Here is a 20873-nt window from a genome sequence, read left to right on the forward strand (position 1 = left end):
CTGCTACCTCTAAAACCTCTACTGCCTCTACTACCTGTACTACCTATACTATATCTACTACCTCTTCTACCTCTACTACCTCTACTACCTCTATACTTCTACTACCTCTACTACGTCTATATTTCTACAACCTCTACTACTTCTACAACCTCTACTACCTATTCTACCTCTACCTCTACTACCTCTAACACCTCTTTTGCTTTTACTACCTCTATACTTCTTACTACCTTTACTACCTATATATTTCTACTACCTCTACTACTTCTACTACCTCTATATTTCTACAACCTCTACTACTTCTGCAACCTCTACTACCTATTCTACCTCTACTACCTCTACTGCCTCTACCTCTGCTACCTCTATTACCTCTAACACCTCTTCTGCTTTTACTACCTCTGTACTTCTACTACCTCTACTACTTCTACTACCTCTATATTTCTACAACCTCTACTACCTATTCTACCTTTACTACCTCTACCTCTACTACCTCTGCCTGTACTACCTCTACCTCTGCTACCTCTACTACCTCTAACACCTCTTCTGCTTCTACTACCTCTACACTTCTACTACCTTTACTACCTCTATATTTCTACTACCTCTTCTACTTCTACAACCCCTACTACCTATTCTACCTCTACTACCTCTACTGTCTCTACCTCTGATACCTCTATTACCTCTAACACCTCTTCTGCTTTTACTACCTCTGTATTTCTTCTCCTTCTACTACTTCTACTACCTCTATACTTCAACCTCTACTACTTCTGCAACCTCTACTACCTATTCTACCTTTACTACCTCTACCTCTACTACCTCTGCCCGTACTACCTCTACCTCTGCTACCTCTACTACCTCTTCTACCTCTACTACCTTTACTACTTCTACAACCCCTACTACCTATTCTACCTCTGCCACCTCTACCTCTTGTACCTATACCTCTCATACCTCTAATACCTCTTATGCCTCTACTACCTCTCCCTCTACTACCTCTATACTTCTACTACCTCTACCACCTCTTTTACATATATTACCTCTACTACCTCTACTGCCTCTAATACCTGTACTTCCTATACTACCTCTTCGACTTCTACTACCTCTACTACTTCTATTACCTCTATACTTCTGCTACCTCTAGTACCACTATTATCTATGTTACCTCTACTACTACTGTCTAATTGTATTATATTTGTTAAACAAAAGTGATGGTAACTTGTCCATGAAGCACAAAAGCTGTCAAAGGCAACTAAGTGAATGGATAATAAGTGAAATTATATTTTGGTTGCAATTAACCCTGAAATGACTCAGAAGGAAAAAAGATAAGACAAAGCAATGAAAGAAGGAAACAGTTAAAAGATAAATAGTTTATGTGAATCTCTCACATAGCATTTACCTTTTCTATACACATTGTTTAGAACGTGATATACAGTTTGTCATCTTATTTTTTTTTATTTGACATAATGTTGTTTTTTTCAGCATGCACTTTAGAATGCCAACAAAAGGCTCCACAAATACAGACTTCAAACTAGAATTTTCCTCACAGTAAAACATACAAAACATGAACTGGGTTTAAAAGCCTGACAGTTTGAGGACACGATGGGGAAGCACAGCATCAGACTACCATTACTTTTACAGGTAAGAGCAATGTACTCAACAGTAAGACACAAAAATACATGTTCTGGATTAAAAAAAATAAACACCTTTTTTTTCAAGTCACCACATCCTAATAATACACAAAGAACGGTACTCCTTTGTCAATTCAAAGAGTAAAGCAGCGTGTGTACTACATGAGGAGGGCTGTGGGTGGGGGGGACTCTTGACAGCTAGCCAACATCTTACTGTGCAGGTTGCCACCAACAGGACACAGAAGCGGTGCCGCCAGCAGTTCTTCGATCTGCCTCTGCAGCTGCATTTTCTACATGTTTCATCTTCTTGTTTCAGGGCAGATAAAATCACAGTGAAGATCGGCACTTTTTGTTTTGCTCATTGTAAATCTGATCTTTTTTTTAGGGGGTGGGGGGTACATGGGTTGCTACTGCCATTCTAGAAGTCTCACTTCAAAACTCTGTCAAAGTCTGCTACACTTTTTGCTCCGCCAACAGGAGTTAGGATGAATACTCTAGTAAGAATAATTAGACAAGATACTAGCTGCACACTAACTGCACGCTGGGGGAACACAGGGGACTCTCTTTCATTCATGTTGTGCTAAAACTACCAAGAAGAGTGGCAGCATCATATCCTCTTATTGGCCATCCTTGCCTTTCAACTTGTGAATCTTACCCTGGAAATTTAGGATACACACACATGAACACACAGCAGAGCAATTAACCTACCGAAAATTACCAAGGGAAACAAAAGCAGAGATGACCGTACTGTCACATTTATTCAACTGATGTACGTACGTATGTCTCTCTATACTGTTTATACTATATTTTGAGTTTCATATATGAATACACTCCATTGTCAGAACACAAAGTGCTTCAACTTATACATCTTAATACACTTATTGTGAGCAAGAGTACCACAGCAAGAGAAGTGATTTACATTGAGTGTGGCACAACATAGCAACCAAATACCTTGTTACCTGACTCGCCATCAACAGACAGATGTGTGGCAGAGCTGCGTGGCCCAGATATGCTTTTGTCTTATTTACAGGAGCAATATTTATACAGTAAACACGTCCAGTTGGCTTTGCTTTCATTTATTGTCCCTCAGTTCCAGTGGAAAACAAAAAGAAAAATCAAGAAAAGATAAACGCTTAACAAAGTCCTCCCAGGATTTTCTTTGTGATTATTTAGTTCCTGTCCTGCCTTTGGCTGGGCGTCTGTAAGTCAGTGGTTTGTCCATGCCTCCTCGTCCATATTGGCCTGCAAGAGCGTCCTTATGGTTCCAAATGGGGTCGTCCCACTGCAATTGGTCCTCATACTGATGACTCATCCCAGCGTCATTCAAATAGGAAATGAATTGTCTAAATAGAATGTAAACACATCTCTAAATATCAGAAATGTATCATCTGTCTTTTTTGGAGAACCTGCCATGCACACAGTGGCTCTTTTCATCACAAATATGAGAATATGGAACACGTGTGAGTGATGAAGTGATTCCAGGGGGCACAGATAATTTGGTTCACAGACAAAGAGGAATGTTTGCTCAAGCTTCTTTTTAATTGTCTGACTTTTTTTGCAGTGCTCTGTCTGGAATGCGTCTCACTGTGAGCCAGTTGCCAAGCAACCATCTGCTTTTGCTGTAGACCTACTATAGGGATGGGTGAAGAATGTAGCCGCATTGTAATTTGTGTCCCACACCTGTTGGTGCACATTGGCAAATTTATGTCAGTGATGAAAAACAGTGGATGAACAAATGACAAAGCAAGTTGAGTGTGAGATTTTGCAGCAGAGGAATAGAGGTCAGCATTTGGTTTTGGGGACGTGGGAACAGTTTGATAGTGGGAAATACAAAAACAGAACTGTGCAGTTAAATCATGCAATATTTGAATCAACTTTAATTAAAATATGATAGAAAATATAGAATTTCTTCTCGTGTTCTTTCTTAATATTAATCTGTTTAACCTCTTCTCATTAAAATACATGCATGTTGCGTTTGTCTGTGCATCCACATAAAAGAATCACTTCATCATCATTGAATGACCCCTGTTTGAGCACACACACAACACACACACACACACACACACACACACACACACACACACACACACACACACACACACACACACACACACACACACACACAGTCCCAATGTTCCCCTCATGCTCAGTCGAAAGGTTACCTTTCCACCATGGCGGTTCTTTCCCTCACACCATTAAGAAAGAACGCTGCTCTCTGCTTGTGTGAAACCAGTAAAGACAATCTCTTTGCAGTTATCTGTGAGCAAACAACCAGAAACACAACAGCACTTTGGTGACAATCCATCAGAGAAACACAAAGGAAGTGTGGATCAAGTAGGAAAACAAATACATACAGAAATAAATTCTGTGATGTTATTCCCAAGATGGATTGTTGTGACGCCAAAGCCAAAAGACGCACATTTCAAGTTGTGTACATCCAATCCAACATTAAATAAGAAATACCCATTCACAAACAGGTATGTACACACACACACACACACACACACACACACACACACACACACACACACACACACACACACACACACACACACACACACACATATACACACTGCAGACACAGATATATGTTGAATCTCTTTTCCGTCTGTCTTGTTCATCCTCCCCTTGTAGTCGATGGTTAATGATTAATGCAAAAACATGAGCGGCGCCCAGCAGCAGGTGAAGAAAAATCCTCCTCTGCTCCTCATCTCCATCACAAAAAATAACACAGCACACCGAAAACCAACTCACAGTCATATGACATCAAAATGAAGTCTTTTTGACATTTTTTTTGGAAGCACTTCTTTTTCAAGGTATCTAAATAGAGCAACATGTAATATCCCTGATTATTAATATGTCCTTTATTACATATTATGGCAAACTTCTGAAGTCACCAGTCAAGTGTCCTTTTATTGCGAGTACAACAATATCAAACTAAAGGGAACTCATAGACTAGTTACTTTAGGATGTAAGCTAAGCACTGGAACCTTCAAGAAAAGGGGTGAAGTTAGGAGTCACTTAAGTTTCTACTAACAGTTGTCTCAGCTACAAAGTCATCCACCAGTCACAACATCTAACAGTTAAATACCAAAGAGAAGTGGGCTGCTAGGGGGCAGGACGTAGGTGTTTTTAGGCCAAAGAGCTGGACGTCTCACAGGATGGAGGGAATAGGGGAGCGGGAGCGCCGCAGTGGGCAGGGCGATCCGTAGGGCGAGGTCACAGGAGACAACCTCAGGGCGTTACCGGCCAAGCCAGCTATGTTGTTTAAGCTCCTGGATTTCTCATAGCCTTCAGATAAAGGGGCGACAGAGAGGTGGTGGTGGAGGTAGTGGTGGTGGTTGTGCAGGAACAGGACAAGAACACACACAGGCAGGCAGGCAGGCAAGCAGGCGGGCAGGCGGGCGGGCAGGCAGGCAGGCGGGCAGGCCACGATCCGATTCCGAGCCAGCCGAGTGAACCGAGACAAGACAGGAGACAGGAGTGAGACAGAGCAACAGTAACATACTGCATGGTGAGTGCATGCACAGCACATTTCCTGACAAAGACACGGAGGCAGATCGGAGTCTTTGATAGGCAGACGTTTGGAGCTGGAGCTGCTCTCCAAGGAGAAATAAACCCAATCGACTGAGTTCATCTTCAGTGTTTCAGGTGGACGATGCACTTAGATTGGAAACCCCATCTAACCATAAAAGGATATATCGCAGTGGCCCACTGATACACAGGAGCATATAGAAGACGTCTCCTCACTACTTAATGAGAAAGCAGGACATTCACGTCACTCAGACAGTAACTCTGAGCAGACAAGTAGGAGAATCATCTGAATCAGCCCTCAGATTGTGAATCGAGCTATGACTCACACATCATTCAGGGAAAATGTCAGATCCAATATTAGTTCTAATTCAGTCCATTCAGCTGATCCTGAAGGAGCATAAACCATTTAGTCGTATCTGGTCCTCCATCAACAAACAGGTTTAATGTTTTATAATTCTTTCCTCACCAGCACACCTGATGGCATGAAGCTAGCAGTCATGTGACTGGTCGTATTGTGTCGTCAAACCCACTGAAAATGAAATCAAAATATGCCGCACTGTTATCCAATCTGTTGTCATATTTTGTAATGCTATGTCGAGATTCAACATGAGCCGAGATCTCAGTTTTATATTAGTAGACACAACACGGCAACCGGCTCCATGATGTGTTAACGGAATAGGAAAAGACAAACAACCTGTTATTCCAATTTGGAAACAAGAAAATCATTAAAACAATCAATACTTTAATAATTGAAAAACAAGGAAATGAAGTGAAAAATTCTTCTTGTGTACATTAACACACAGAAGAAAAGATTCAAAAGCAGTTCACCTTATTTTCGCTGATGTCAGAGTACTTAGTTTGTTTATGGATTTTTATTATTCTTTTATTCAACTCTACTGAGTTTTTTTTTTTCTTACTCGTTTACTTTGTTTTTCCACATTAATATTAACCACTAAAATATCTTGTTGCTAAGTTAATGTGTTAGCAAGCTTGCTAAGACTATCAGCAACCAATTAATTTTATATTTTCACTTTTTTCTATTTGCATGTCATCTGGGGCTTCACCAACTCACTCTCTCAGCCAATCAGATTCATTCACTTCCTCCTCAGCCTGTGATTATTTAAAAATTACAGTCTGCCAGTGAGAACAATATTTAATCAAGTAAGACCTAACCTTATTTTTGGATGGATATGGTTAAAGAATAGAATGCATTAGCAATCATTCACCTCACGTCATCATCATCATTAGCATTTCCGTCCCAATTAATTGCTGATAGTTGATAACTGATTAAGGAATCGTTGTATTTTAAATTTCAGCGTTCAGATTATGTATAACTGACTGTGTGAATTCAGATTGTAGTCTGGACATAGTGATGATGATGATTGAGAAGACCTTAAATATTAATGCTTCACCTGTTTGCAGAGTTTTAAACATATGTCTCATACTGGTATAAATGCACCGTGTTATTCATGCCCACCAATTTCCATTAATTTCGTGCAAAATAAGCGAAGCAAAGCCAAAGCAGGCAGATCATTAATGGAGCACGTCGATCAGCTGGTGTGGGCAAAGATGATGAGCAGCTAATGGAAACATGACCTCACAAAGCAACTTTTGTTCACTAAAGAGAAGGCTGTGAATTAAACCAGGGCTGTTACAGACCCCAGCCGAGCAGGCAAAACAAAGGGCAGCCCAGCTCACAGGTAGCAGGGACTAGAAGAACCTGATGATTTATACATCACCATCAGCGTGGCGGCAGCCCTCGAATGAAACCGCGGGGACGAAGGTGCAGCTGCCAGAGAAGAAGAGCTGTCCTACCGTGATGTGATCTGCTCCGAGTGTGCTTTCTAATTTAAATAATCCATTATCTCCCCAGAATTCTGACCAACTCAACATCTTTTATTTCCAATGTGAAGCGCTCCTGGTGTGATAGCATTGATCTGAGTGCTACAGCAGCACCGTGAGGCTTCAGAGCAATAACAGTGCGAGCAGGGCATTTATAGAGCCTCCTGGTGAGGCAGTTAACTTCTGATAGAATGGTATTAGCCATGGCTTGATGCTTCCACATTACAGTGCAGATTAACACAGCATTATTGTCTCAAGATGCTTGAGATAAAATAGAGTATTTAATCCAATGATTATCCTTTAGGCTGTACGTGGAGTCTGAACACGACTATCACGAAGTAATAAGACACTACAGCTGCAGACTTTTACTATCTACTGTTTATCTAAACAGCTGCAGTATCTCCATGAGGGGAACTGCTCACTTTAAGTTCATGACCTCTTGTGTTTTCAAAATCACATGGAAAAACAACTGTTGTCTGGTAATTCAGCAGATTTCATGATGACCTGGAGCTTGGTTCAAAGGTCAAGCCCTTTCAGAGTCTGACCTTTCTATTGTCCAATGCCTCACTTTGAGGCTGCAGTGACGACCGACACAACATCTTTACAAACCTGTCAGCAAGTCAGAGGTCAATCATGTAAATCGTGTTTCTCCTGGGATGTGACGCCCACTTTTTATAGATTTAGTTTGGCATTTTTTGGTTAGAGTTTCAAGATTGATAATCAGAAACTTCTTTCTTTTGACTTCTTCATTCATATATGACAATTACACACACACTCATACCTGCATTTAAATTATGTGGGCTTGATCCTCACAAGCAGCAACTGGTGCCTGATGGGGTTTGAGTCAATCCCAATGAGTTACACCCTGAGGATTTTATGGGTTTTGTGGTTTTTATTGCATCTCCAAAACTATGCAAAAACCCCAAAATGCAAAGAATTGTTTAATGTGAGTGTGTCTATAATCTGATGACATTTGCACATTTAGCTAAACAGTTACCCTAAAAATAGGATGACCCAGACTGACTACAGAGTCAGGAATTCACTAGCTAATATTAGATTTTGGTCCCAGGTACCATTCAAACGTGATACTAACCTGGTTCACTGAGGTCAAATCACACTGCAGCTATTCACATGTTGAATAACAAGTTAATCAGGTTTGCTGTTCTGAAATTGGATTTGTATCAACTGGTAATTCAAATGTAAAAAGCCGGGGTAAAATTACAATGAAGAAGCATTTATGAGTTGATGGCGGTAAAATCTATCACTCAAACCATTTCATTCTCTGATTGTGAGATATCTGTGTATCATCACCATAGGGGCATTAGGGATCTGAGGATGAGCAGAAAAAAAAGGACAAAGAGTGGTAAATTTATTCAAGTGTTTCCAGGCAACAAGAAAACATGAATACATTTCAGGGAAAGCAACAGTTGCATCGACGGTGTTGTCACTCAGAAGTGCCAAAATACTGTGCGGCATGTCACTGCTGAGAGCCACAACAGCAGATCTAATGGCTTACGTTACCTGAGGTGACTAGGTCTGAACAAACAACCCCCCCCCCCTCCTGGGGTGACGGTGTCCCGGTCGCTAAGGATACGGAACAGCTCATGAGGATTTAGACAGATAACAATGAGACTCTAATGTCAATTTATGTGGCTTTAAAATGTATATAGTATATATACGATATGAATCATGTTCATTCAGTTTTTTTAAAAAATTGTGAACGTAGAAAATCCTTTTAACCCAGATTTATAAATGATGACAATAGAACCACCATGGATGCATAACAAAATGCATAAATTTCAAAATGATCGCATCACTCAAGAGAACACTCTGTTATAAATGACCAACATGATAAATTCATGAATGCCTTAAAGCGATGACATTTCCTGGTGCGGTTACCTGTTTTTCTCAGGCCTCCGTCTGCAGGGCAGGAGTAGTCACTAGCAGCCAGTAGGAAACACGTCCCCCCACTGTGCCGGTCCTGTTCCCGAGTACTGGACCTTCGCATGGGGACCCTCTCCTCCGGGGACATGGTGAGGTCACTGCCCCCACTGCAGTCTGCTGACAGCACTGTGGTGAGGCAGGTGAGGAGAAGGAAGTTCACTGGTTCCAGTTTAACAGTGAACACCCACCCACTTCAGTTCAAGCCAGTATAATATAATAGAAGGAGTTTGAAGTGTAGAATCTGAGCTAACAACAGCTTCAATAACAGAAAAAAAAATCCTAGAGCAATTAACTAACCACACCATCAAAGCTTCACTAACAGCATCAGTAATTGCCTGATTTTCAACAGAGATACTAAATAATTAGACTATATGACGATTATAAATAGGACACAAGACACAAGTTGCTGGGCAACTAAAAGTACTTCCTTCCAGTCTGGTTTTTAACCTCATGCAACTTTAATGTCAGTAACATTTCTAAGCAGCAGCGTCTGTTTGTGAGAGTTTGCTCAAGCAAGTCTTTACTGAAATAAGAGAGTAAAATATGATCTCTAGAACTCCACAACATGTAGTCGTTATTTTGTGTTATATTTTTCCTCGTTCTGGCTGTGAAAAAAATTGTTTTTCGAAATGTGATCATTTTAAATTTCATCCTTCGAATAAACTAATGAATGTGCTTTGGGGAACATATTTAAAGTTCAGGCTAAATGTAGTTGGATTCAAATTTACATATGCTGGAAAATGTGAGAAAGCCAAAAACAGGGCTGTTTATCTGAGTTACTGGAATTCTATTTTCTTTTAGAAATACGGTATTGCTACATCACAAGGATATAATAATCCTGCAGAATGGGAAACATTTCCATGCAGGAATTTTCCATCAGTATATTGAGCAGAAAATGCAACTTATAGCAGTGATATTGATTGGAAATTTTTTTTGATGACTAATATGGTACAATAGCCTGTCAGAGTACTATTGCACTTGATGCTGAAAGTACTTTTTTACGGAATATACTTTATATAATATCACAAACAAGATACTGAATATTCTTTCATTTAAAATTTTGAATATTTCCAGTGAAGATGATATTAGGGAATAAAAAGTTTAATGCATGACGAACAATTAATGACCAAACCCCAGTTTCTATTGATTATTTATAGGTATGATAAAATCTGGGTAATTTTCTTTAAATATTTACTATCAGCCTTTTTATTATGTAAATTAACATACACTAGTAGCTACTATGGATTTTCACAAGCAGCAGACATATTGCAAAGTATTTAAATGGGATCTTTCACATTGGAACAATCTATATAACATTTAGGAGTGGCATAACCTTGTAGAATTTTATACGACCTCTGAGGTGACTACAGCAGATTGATTTTGTTTGTGAATTCAGTTCACAAATCAATTATTCCTCACTTAATAAATATATCATTCTTAAACCTAATAAACAAATGGATTGTGAAAAGCACAGAGAGTTCCTCTACTTTCAATACTTTCTCATCTAGAAGTCAAGTTAAGGCAGTACATGGAGGTCAACAACAATTTAAATCAATATAAATTTTAGTCTTGTAAATTCTTGACCAAAGCCTAGCGGGAGAAGCAGACTTCTACAGTCTGAACAACAAATGAACAATCCCTGCTGGAAGACATTTGGACACTCATAGCAGGAGATAATTCACACAACCATCTCCTAAATTCAGTACTTTTGCAGCACCATTCTTATCACTGTGGCAACTAGTGATAAAGGCGGCAGGAAAATAGAGCTCAATTTTGTAAGAGCCATCTACGGTCTCCAAGGTAAAACCATTTCTACTCCCAGGGGAGAATCTGTCAAATGGACCCAGCCTTCTACCTGAGATGAGGTCCCGTATGGATTCCTGCTGCTGTCACTACACATATTACACCATTTGTACAACCTGAGCTTTATTACTACACTGTGCTTACAATCACTCTATCATATAGCCTTGGTTTGGCTCCATGGTCTTACCTGAACGGTTGCGTTCTAGCAACCTGCTCCCTTTGACGTGGCACAGGTCACCTTGAGTGCTGTTGCAGGTGGTGTTGAGATCAGCTTTACAGTAGGTTGGAGATCCTCCTTGCACTACCTGAGGGATGTGTTTCTTCCTTTTCTTGGGTAGCTTTTGCTTGGCCATGGCCAGGGAGTAGTACATCCCAAAGTTATTGACAATAACAGGCACAGGCATGGCTATCGTCAGTACGCCAGCCAAGGCGCACAGTGCACCTACAACCATACCTGACCAGGTCTCTGGATACATATCACCATAACCCAGTGTTGTCATAGTCACTACAGCCCACCAGAAGCCAATGGGGATGTTCTTGAACTTGGTGTGGAGGCTAGCAGTGGGGTCATTGGGCTTGGCGCCAATTCGTTCAGCATAGTAGATCATGGTTGCAAATATTAACACCCCTAACGCCAGGAAGATTATGAGCAGCAGGAATTCATTGGTGCTGGCCCTCAGTGTGTGGCCCAGCACCCGTAGCCCCATGAAATGTCGTGTTAGCTTGAATATACGCAGGATACGAACAAAACGCACCACCCTGAGGAAACCCAAGACATCTTTGGCAGCCTTTGAGGAAAGGCCACTCAGCCCTACCTCCAAGTAGAAAGGCAAGATAGCCACAAAGTCAATGATGTTGAGAACACTCTTAATAAACTCCAGCTTGACAGGGCAGAAGGTCACACGAACCAGAAACTCGATGGTGAACCAAAAGACGCAAACACCCTCCACATAGGTGAGTGCTGGGTCCGTTTCAATCTCGTACTGAGGGCCTGAGTCTGCTATGCTACTGTTTCTCATCAGGTCTGTCTTGTTGATGATGGTGTTGAAAGCCTCATGCGTCTCCAAGCAGAAGGTGGTGATTGAGACCAGGATGAAGAACAATGATGCAAAGGCAATAAACTACAGGAGAAGAAAACAGAAAACAGAAAAACAAGCGTTACACTTCTATTGTCTGAACTGTGATGTTCCAGGCAGAGGATCAGGATGCATACACAAAGAATGATTTAGTCATTCACTCTGGAGGAAGACGGTAAACTCTACATGTTTAATTAAGTTGCATCAATTTGAATGGACTCCAGAGAGAGAAGCAACCAATTACCTACAGCAAGAAATTAGCAAGAGCAACAAGAAAACAATACCGCCCCCCCGCCCCTTGCTTCAAGTGGGAATGTAACACTGGAATGCAAATAGTCAGTTTTATTGTTTGGGGCAGTTGTTTGGGGAAGTTGAAAGGCAATGCAGAAAGAAAGTGATCTATCTCGGTATAAGATATCAGAATCTTAAGGGAATCAAGTAAAACGTGTCAAGTTGTGAAAGAAAAGCCTTTATTTTATCTTTAAAATATCAAACCAAATGTAAACTGAATAACTGTGAAACTACACCAACGACAATGATTTCCTGAACTTCTGATAAGTGGAGGACTCTTGTCACACAAGACACAGTTGTTTAACTCTGGCGTCTGTCCTTTCTCACATGTGGGCTGGCTGACGGCGATATCCTCTCTTTACTCCATGGTCCTTCTTATAATTCCCATACTAAAAATATTTATTTGAAACAATCAGGTCAGAAAAGAAAACTAATAGTAGGTTTCCAGTCTCTCAAATTTCACATTTCACAAATTTAACAATCCCTGTGGCTCCAATTTATAACATTTATTATAGAGTGCTCCATATTGTATGAATTTGTTTTAAAATGTATGTACAGCATACAAGCGGACATCGAGTCAGGTCTGGTTTGCCTAACATTGAATGACCTTTCTTATTGCACTGCTTATCTTTAAACTAATCACCATTAAGGAGTGGTGACAGCTGAGCGGTCACGTTTGCACTGACTGATTTTCATTTGTATGACAACACGTTTGGACTGAGTCAAACTTTGAAGCCGACCAAAAGCTTTTGAAACAACTGAGTGATGCTTTCCTGCAGCGTACGGTTCGTTCCCAGAATTACTGGCATCATTCTGTCATCTTCAGCTTCAGCTCAATACAGAACCCAACACTGTAATGTTAAATTGTCTGAAAATGAAAGCTTTGTTTTCTCACTCGCCTTCCTGGTTGTGAATAATGGTGTCTAAAGGTGAAGTCAGGAAGAGACAGGGACTCTTAAATAGTCCTCCTGGGTCCTGTTCCGCAACCCCTCCAGTCATATTTATTACCCACATGAAGGTGTGCATAGAAATAAGGACATTTTATGACAACTCAATGTACCTCCCAGCATTGTGAGGTGACGGGAAAGACACAAGGTGATGTCATGGTATTCCATTTGGTAAAGTTTTATAGGCAACATGGGAAATCAGAGGATGTTGACATGAGATGTGAAGTGTGAACACATAAACCTGCTGTTGATTCAAATATCTATTTCAAACAGAAAGCTCTAATTATGATGATAAAATGACGACGCGCTGCAGCTGCATCTGTATGTTAACACGGTGATGATGAGTCATGTGCTCTTCACTTTTGTTCAATGAGCTCTTGAAGCATCCATAACACAACAGAGCTCACATCCATCCTTTCAAATGCTCTGGAAGAGAATTGCGGTGAATCTACGAGCATCCCCAGATTTGTATGTATGTATGTGTGTATGTATGTATGTATGTATGTATATAAGTTTGTATGTATGTATATATGTATGTATAGAAGTTTGTATGTATGTACGTATGTACGTATGTACGTATGTACGTATGTATGTATGTATGTATGTATGTATGTATGTATGTATGTATGTATGTATTTATTTATTTACTATCGTGAGCTGGAGCAGATTTCCACTCATGCAGCTCATGCTCCTTCTCCACCTTCCTCCCACAACCCCCCCCACTGGTGCTCTCTGCCTACCGAGCTCTAAAGAAGTCATTTCACACCCTGCGTTGCTTTTGGATTGGATGATTCACACGCTCTCAAAATATCATTGCCACTATTTGAGTCGCCCTGAACTGAACTGTGCATGCATTCACTTGACTGCTGTTAGCATTAAACAGGGATTATAGATGTAGTCTTCATCAAGGTTGTTAATCTGTGAGTTTACCAGCAGGCTTTAGATTCACAGCATGATGAGGAACGTGTAAAGTTTTGAAGTCTCTCTCAAAACAGACTTTTCAACATTAAGGTTAAATGAATTATACAATATCTGATTACTCCAAATATATTCTTCTTCAACTTTCACCAAAAGGTTTGTTTTCCTTGCAAACAGTGGGTTATTTCTTTATCTTCTGTTTTACTCATTTTCCCTCATCTTCATTTGGTTGATTTATGTCTGATAGGAAAAACACACCAATCAGGTCCTGGTACTTCAAGAGACCATCTCTAACATGGATTGTGTGTGACTGTACTGCATTCAGTCCATGAAGCCAATGCAGTGGTGTGTTTGTCCTTTTCTATAGAGTGTTAGTTTGTAGGCGGAAGTAAACAAGATGCCATCTGTGCTGCTGAGGTCCAGTAAACCTGTGCAGTGAATCAAGTGTACAGGACGCAAAGACGTCTTGCTTTGGCGAAGAAAATGCACAGCTCATAGCTGCTGCACAGTGGCAAGTCTGGATCTCGTATTTTCAGCAATGAAGATGAAGATGGAGGAGAAAAGAGGAATATGAAAAAAAGGAGATCCCACCAACAGAACTGCTAGGACCAAAATGGTCATTAAACCTTAAAATCATGTGTTTCCTATGAACAATTAACTCTCAGGGAGATTTGTTTGCAAAGATTTTTTAGCTATGAGTAGAATAGCTGTCTTTTTTTAATTTTAAGTATTATTTTATTTTGTGATTTATCTTCTGGGAGTCGCAAGGGAGGCGTTAAAGAGCCACATGCAGCTCCGGACCCGCGGGTTGCCGACGCCCGCGCTAGACCATAATGGGATACGGAATTCATAATTTTCTTTATTTTTCTTTGTTGTGCAAAAACTCGACCTTTAACCAATGCAGGCATTGCAGAAAGCTTCACATTATTGTAGATGACGTCCATGACTAGTGTTTGAGATTATAAGTTTATATCCTAACAGTTTGAGGTGTCTGTTTAAAAAAAATTGTGGTTTTAGAAAAAAGCTTTAATATTTTTTTGTGATGAATATGAAAAATGTCAAACTTTCTTGCTTGTTTGCTTCCAGAAAAATCATGGTTTGTTTAGAATCAATCTGTAGATTAAAACAAATGCATCCATAGGTACTCTATGAAAGCTGATCATTTACGTATTCACAAAGGTTGTGTTTTAACATTTCGACACTCGTGCTTTTTAAGAACTTCTATTTTAACGTTGTTTAAGCTGACAGACATTGAAGACCTGCTCTCTGACTGTCTCATCTCATGCTGGGCTGTAATTTAGTTACAGACACATCGCCTCCACACTGCTGAATCATGTCATGTTAAACAAGACAGATGCCAAACACACACTAACATGCAGCTGGACTAACTGCTGTACCTGTTTATACACACACACACACACACACACACACACACACACACACACACACACACACACACACACACACACACACACCAACACACAAGGTTATTTATGACAGACATGAAAAATGCAAAGGCGCTCCTCTAGCATGTGATTGCGATGCATGTCGACATACTGATCACCAGAACACACACACACTGCATGCTAAGTATGTCCTGCACTTGTATGAATTGCCCTTTAAACGTAACAAATGGTGGATGCAGTTCAGATGTCTGTCTGCGAACAATGGAGATCTAATTCAGCTGGAGGGCTCGCTCCATCTTTCAGCCATCTCCATCATTACTTTAAGCAAGGTTATGGGGAAGGGAATTTCACACAGCCTATTGGCTTCTACTCGTCAACCCTGTTTTTTTTCTTCTTCTTTATTGGATGTTGTGTTGTAGCAAATGTGATGAAGGTGAAGTCTGCTGTAATAACATGTCCAGAAAGAAAAAGAAATAAAACTGAATAAATAAATAAGCTTTTAGCTAAAAGGTGCAGAGGTCAAACCTGTGACCTTCAAGTCTGCCTGTCATCACATGTATGATGAGCTGTGTGGACACAGTTTTAGTGTGGAGTATAATTCATTCATTAGTGGGGATGAGTGTAAAAGACATGATACTAATGACTGGATGAGTGTCCTTCAGCAAAGATTGGAACATAGAGAGTACATTTGATACCTTCTATATACATGGAATAATTCAGCTAATAGAATAGAATAGAAGAGAATAGAATAGAATAGAATAAAGATAATTAAGATTACATATTTTATATGATGTCATCACCCTCTTAAAATAATTGCCTGTCACTTTTTTACAAAGATGATTTTTTTTGCCTAAATCACCTAAATTTTCAACAAAAAATGCTTCAGTTTGTTATGTTTCTTGAAAAGGCATCGATATTTATTGTAGTAACCACTCTTTCGTTGATTATCCTTCATTCATTCTGCACTTCATTAAACAGAGGTTTTGTGTTAAAGAAGTTCTTTTATTGTTTTGTTAGGTGTCATGTTTTATTTTTCATTTTCTCTTATTCTGTTATTTTTTCAGCTGGGGAAAGTCAGCATGTCTGCAACAAAAACCATTCAAATCATTAAAACTTTATGTACATAACCAAAAATCTGCTTATGGATTGACTCTGGAAGGGATGGACATTTTCAGCACAATTGTGAAAATTAAACACATTTTGTTCTGTTCTTTTCAAAATTTGACTGGATTTTTCTGGATGACTCAGAGGAGACACAGAAAACATGAAAATGTAAATTCGTTTTGCCAGTTTCTCTATGAGCGTTATTTCATTGTACTCGAGTTAAATGTTTTCATATCGATGCTGCATCACATTAAGCTCAGATTCCTATCAGTCACTCGACACCAGCAGGAGGAGCAGGAAGTCTCCTCCAGGAAGGAATCGATGAGATTTTTCTTCCCCCAATACATCTGTTGTGTTTGTCCTTGTTATGGAAAAAACATAGAATAATGACACTCATTTCAAATCATGTAAAGTAGACATAGAAGGCAGAAATATAACTGACACGCCTCAGCTCAGTGTTTTGATGAAGACGTTGGGTTATTAGGATTCAGAAGAAGTCCCGTCTCCACCCTGATGTGATGCTGTCGCTGTCACAAACCATCCTCATGATGGTAGACTTTCTCACTGCACATGGGAACTCTGCCTGGACACGAAAACAAATCGCTTAGATCACATGACCCCACAGCGGATTACGGCTGCCTCTTGGACAGAGCCAAGCTGACACTGGAGCTCTGCAGCCTCAGGTTGAAAACAGCAGCTGACACACCCGTAAGAACTTGCTTCGGTACATCCCAAAATCGTGTCTTTTTCCTAATAAAAAGTGAAAAACGTTTGCATGTTCTCTTCAGGTTAACTGATCATCCTAAATTGCCCGTAGGTGTCAGTGTATGCGTGACTGGTTGTTTGTCTCTCGTGTGGCTCAGCAGTGCACCGGCATCGCACTCGGAGTATCCCCTGCTTCTTGCCCGTGATTCATTTAGATTACATTAAAGCAACCCCAGTGACCCACAAAAGCACAAGAAGTGGATAAGATGATGACAGAAAAAGTGAAAAACACACCCTAATACTAATAATGACATAGTATATGGACTTTAATATGATGTGACTGTTTAGCAAGCAAAAGGCAAACCTTTTTCACGACATTTTAAAGTGATAAAAAGAAGTTCGCTGTGAGTTTTGTCAAGTAGGAACTGCATTGAACGAGGTGTCAAAAGTCTTTACATCATGTCTACACTTCAAACTAATGTAAACTGGTAAAGTGTGTGTCAAGCCAGTGTTTGACAATTTATCCTAAGCACTAAGACTGTGCACAAGTTTGTTGGTGACACACCACTTCACTGACTGTGTAGTGTGTACTTCCTGTCTCTGTTTGGGGATAGTAAAGGTTGCATCTATGTTCTTGGGTGCAGTTAAACTTCAGACATTTGATCTGCACAAACTTTAAATGGCAGAGTTCATCTGTGAAGCGTCGCACAGAAGTCACACTAAAAGTTCACAGAAGGTCACTGACTCACGCTGTCAGTTTGGGGGATTTTTGGCTCTAAGGTTTGGACATGTCAGTTTGAGAAAAACCAAAGTCCATGAATTTTTAATGGGAAACTAATCATTGAAAAAATAAACAAAATAAAAGAAACAACATCCTGTACACAGTTATATGTTTTAATATACTTCAAAATATTTAGGAATAAAGATACTGTGAGAGAAAAAGTCTTGCGGCTGCTATCTGTAAAGATGAAACTTGAATCCTACCTCCATCTGAAACGCTCTGTGGTGAATCTTGGAAGCTCCCAGACTCAGAAAGCTAAAAATAGAATGACCCACAAGGGCCACAAATTTTTTCCATAGGCCCTTTCATATGTTGGCATGGCAACATATTGAATAGGCAAACTTTACACACACATACACACACACAGAGCTCAAGCCCTCTTTCAGAAACCGCCCTGCTGGCCCAGCCAATCAGAACCCTCTCCGCCTGAACCTCCTTGGAATTGTCACCATCTGTCTGACAGTGTGAGTGGATGGTGTGTGTGTGTGTGTGTGTGTGTGTGTGTGTGTGTGTGTGTGTGTGTGTGTGTGTGTGTGTGTGTGTGTGTGTGTGTGTGTGTGTGTGTGTGTGTGTGTGTGTGTGTGTGTGTGTGCGTGTGCTCTCCCATCATAGCCCGAAACCATCATCCACCCCTGCGTTCTTCCGTTCTCTGTAAGCTGCCGTGACATCATTAGGCTAAGGGTACCCCAAAGGTGATAACGCAGTCACAGTAGAACACACTCAAACCCCGTCTCACACACATCTACACACTGACATAATTAAACCTTTGGCGTTTGGGGATTGGAGCTCGTATGTGCTTTGACGCCTGGTTCTGCATGATTGCCCGGGTATAATTTCAATCTGGATTGAGGGCTTTTCCACTGAGCACACATGGAGAGTCTGCAGACACGCTAAACTGCAAGTCCACATGAAAGCATAAGCACACAGCAGGAATACATGGGTATAAAACTGCAAAGGTTTTTAGCTCTTATGGATACTATCACTCTTTGAATGCAATTTTCTGTAACAGCGGTTATTAAATCCTTATCTAAGACATTATATACCAGTTAAAAGGACATTATTATGATAAACTCATTTTCTGTGGCTAATATTTATTCTAGCATGCTCTATGTGTTCTGTAATTCATTCTCTGGTGGGAAAATTGCCCATTGACCAAAGGCTGTAGGGTAAATGGATTTAAGTGTGAGTATTAACAATCATCACAGTTAACAGAAACGACTGTAAACATCCCATATTAAAACAAAAAACAATCTTTATAACTGCAGACTGACTATTTTTCAGTGAGTCTTTTTTAATGATTATCTACATATTAGTAGTAAACTGAGGAGTATCTAGTTACCAATATTTAATTGTATTAGTGGATCAGACAAGAAGGTCTTTGTGTTTTTTCTGTTTACATCAAATAAACTGAAAGTGCTCAACAGATAAACATAAAATACAGCTGGCGTCTTCTCCGGGGTTTACCCATATTTGGCCAGGATAGGCTCCAGAAGACCCATAACCCGCAAGATCAATTGAGATCGTCTCCTCTCCAAGAAAATAGATGGATGGATGGATGGATGGATGGATGGATGGATGGATGGATGGATGGATGGATGGATGGATGGATGGATGGATGGATGGATGGATGGGTGGATGGGTGGATGGATATTTCTAAACGCTGGCCTTGTGCCAAGGAAGACAGTCAAATATTGCAATAAGTCCACAATTTGAAGTATAAATTGATGTATTTTTCTGCATCACGTACGTTGGTTGATGTTCAGTTTCTATGTGTTGATCTAGATTTTTGTTCATTCAGGTCACAAAAGTAACAATGAAAAGTTAAATGTGAAGCACCTGGACCTCTGGTTTTGGTAGAACAGTTTTCTGATTCAGCTCTCAGGGACTCCAGTATTAAGATAGAGACGTGCTTCATAATTAGAGGGCTTGGAGATACTGTGTGTGTTGTACTGAATGCCTTTAGAGATACCAAAAGGTACAGATTGCCAAATTGCCAAAAGATTTTAATCCATAGTATTGCTGCAAAAAATATTTACATAAATGATGGGAACATCCATGAAGAAGCAAAAAATACAAGAAGGCTGGTGAACACAAACACATTCAGCCAAGAGGAGGCTAATACTACAGACCAGAGGCCCCAGGTATGACCTCAAACCACAGGCATGAAGACAAACGCATGGGAGACGAGGGCTGGGCAGGGAGAAACCCAACCAACATAACAGCCCTCACTGTATTTATATGCTCCACATTTGCTTCCTTGTTTTAAGAGGAATAAAACCAAATCCTTCGGTCGATGAAATGCTTAATGAAGCCTCGGGTTGTGTTTAGCTCCTTCTGTACAGTAAATGAGTGGAACATCATGATGATATTTGCAGACGGATGCTCCCAGCCAGCTGTCCTCCATCTCTGTCTGTCCTCCCCGACTAGAGCTCAGCCCCAGCTGGAGGCCCGGCCCCCGGTGAGAGATACCCCCCCCCCATCTGCTGCTCCGTGTCTGTCACTCAGCAGCGTTGTGTCTAATCAAACCGACCCCCCGCCCTCCCCTCCACATCCCCATCAAAGCCCGTTACTGACAACACACACGGAGCAACACTGATCACCTGCTTAGAGACGGGAGCCTCTCCTCTTCATGAATCCATCCGTCCTGCCTTTCCTGCACATCACCTGGAAACCAACAAACCAGGACTCGTAAAACAACAGTCAAGATGACTGTTTATGAGTTTGGGCAGCTAGATGGCCTCAAACAGCTTAGCTTAGCATTTTAGCCTGACCTGTTGCTGGTGCTCCCCCCTGAGTGGTTCCTCCATCAGATCTCCACAAGTACGTGGGTCTACAGCAGCGCATGATCTCCATCCATCATCAACATTCTATGACACAGATAGTTTTGTGTCCCTCATGCCTTG

The 20873-nt window shown here is 40.5% G+C and overlaps 1 protein-coding gene across 3 annotated transcripts in view; it reads right to left on the minus strand.

The window, feature by feature from the left end:
• Positions 1 to 1387: 1387 nt before the first annotated feature.
• Positions 1388 to 20873, minus strand: part of kcnc2 (potassium voltage-gated channel, Shaw-related subfamily, member 2) — a 75539-nt gene continuing 56053 nt past the window's right edge. Inside the window, exons 2-5 of one of the 3 annotated variants that reach the window (XM_068306739.1) lie at positions 10930 to 11863; positions 8895 to 9065; positions 3782 to 3876; positions 1388 to 2962 (exon numbers count right to left, since the gene is read on the minus strand). In XM_068306739.1, coding sequence (XP_068162840.1) covers positions 3815 to 3876; positions 8895 to 9065; positions 10930 to 11863 — 1167 coding nt within the window. In that variant the 3' untranslated portion in view covers positions 1388 to 2962; positions 3782 to 3814. Of the gene's footprint in view, positions 2963 to 3781; positions 4911 to 6211; positions 8325 to 8894; positions 9066 to 10929; positions 11864 to 20873 lie in introns of those variants that run through there. The other 2 variants (XM_068306738.1, XM_068306740.1) reach the window with 2 other exon arrangements.

The sequence above is a fragment of the Antennarius striatus genome, chromosome 22, assembly GCF_040054535.1.
Source record: "Antennarius striatus isolate MH-2024 chromosome 22, ASM4005453v1, whole genome shotgun sequence".
NCBI classification, from domain to species: Eukaryota; Metazoa; Chordata; class Actinopteri; order Lophiiformes; family Antennariidae; genus Antennarius; species Antennarius striatus.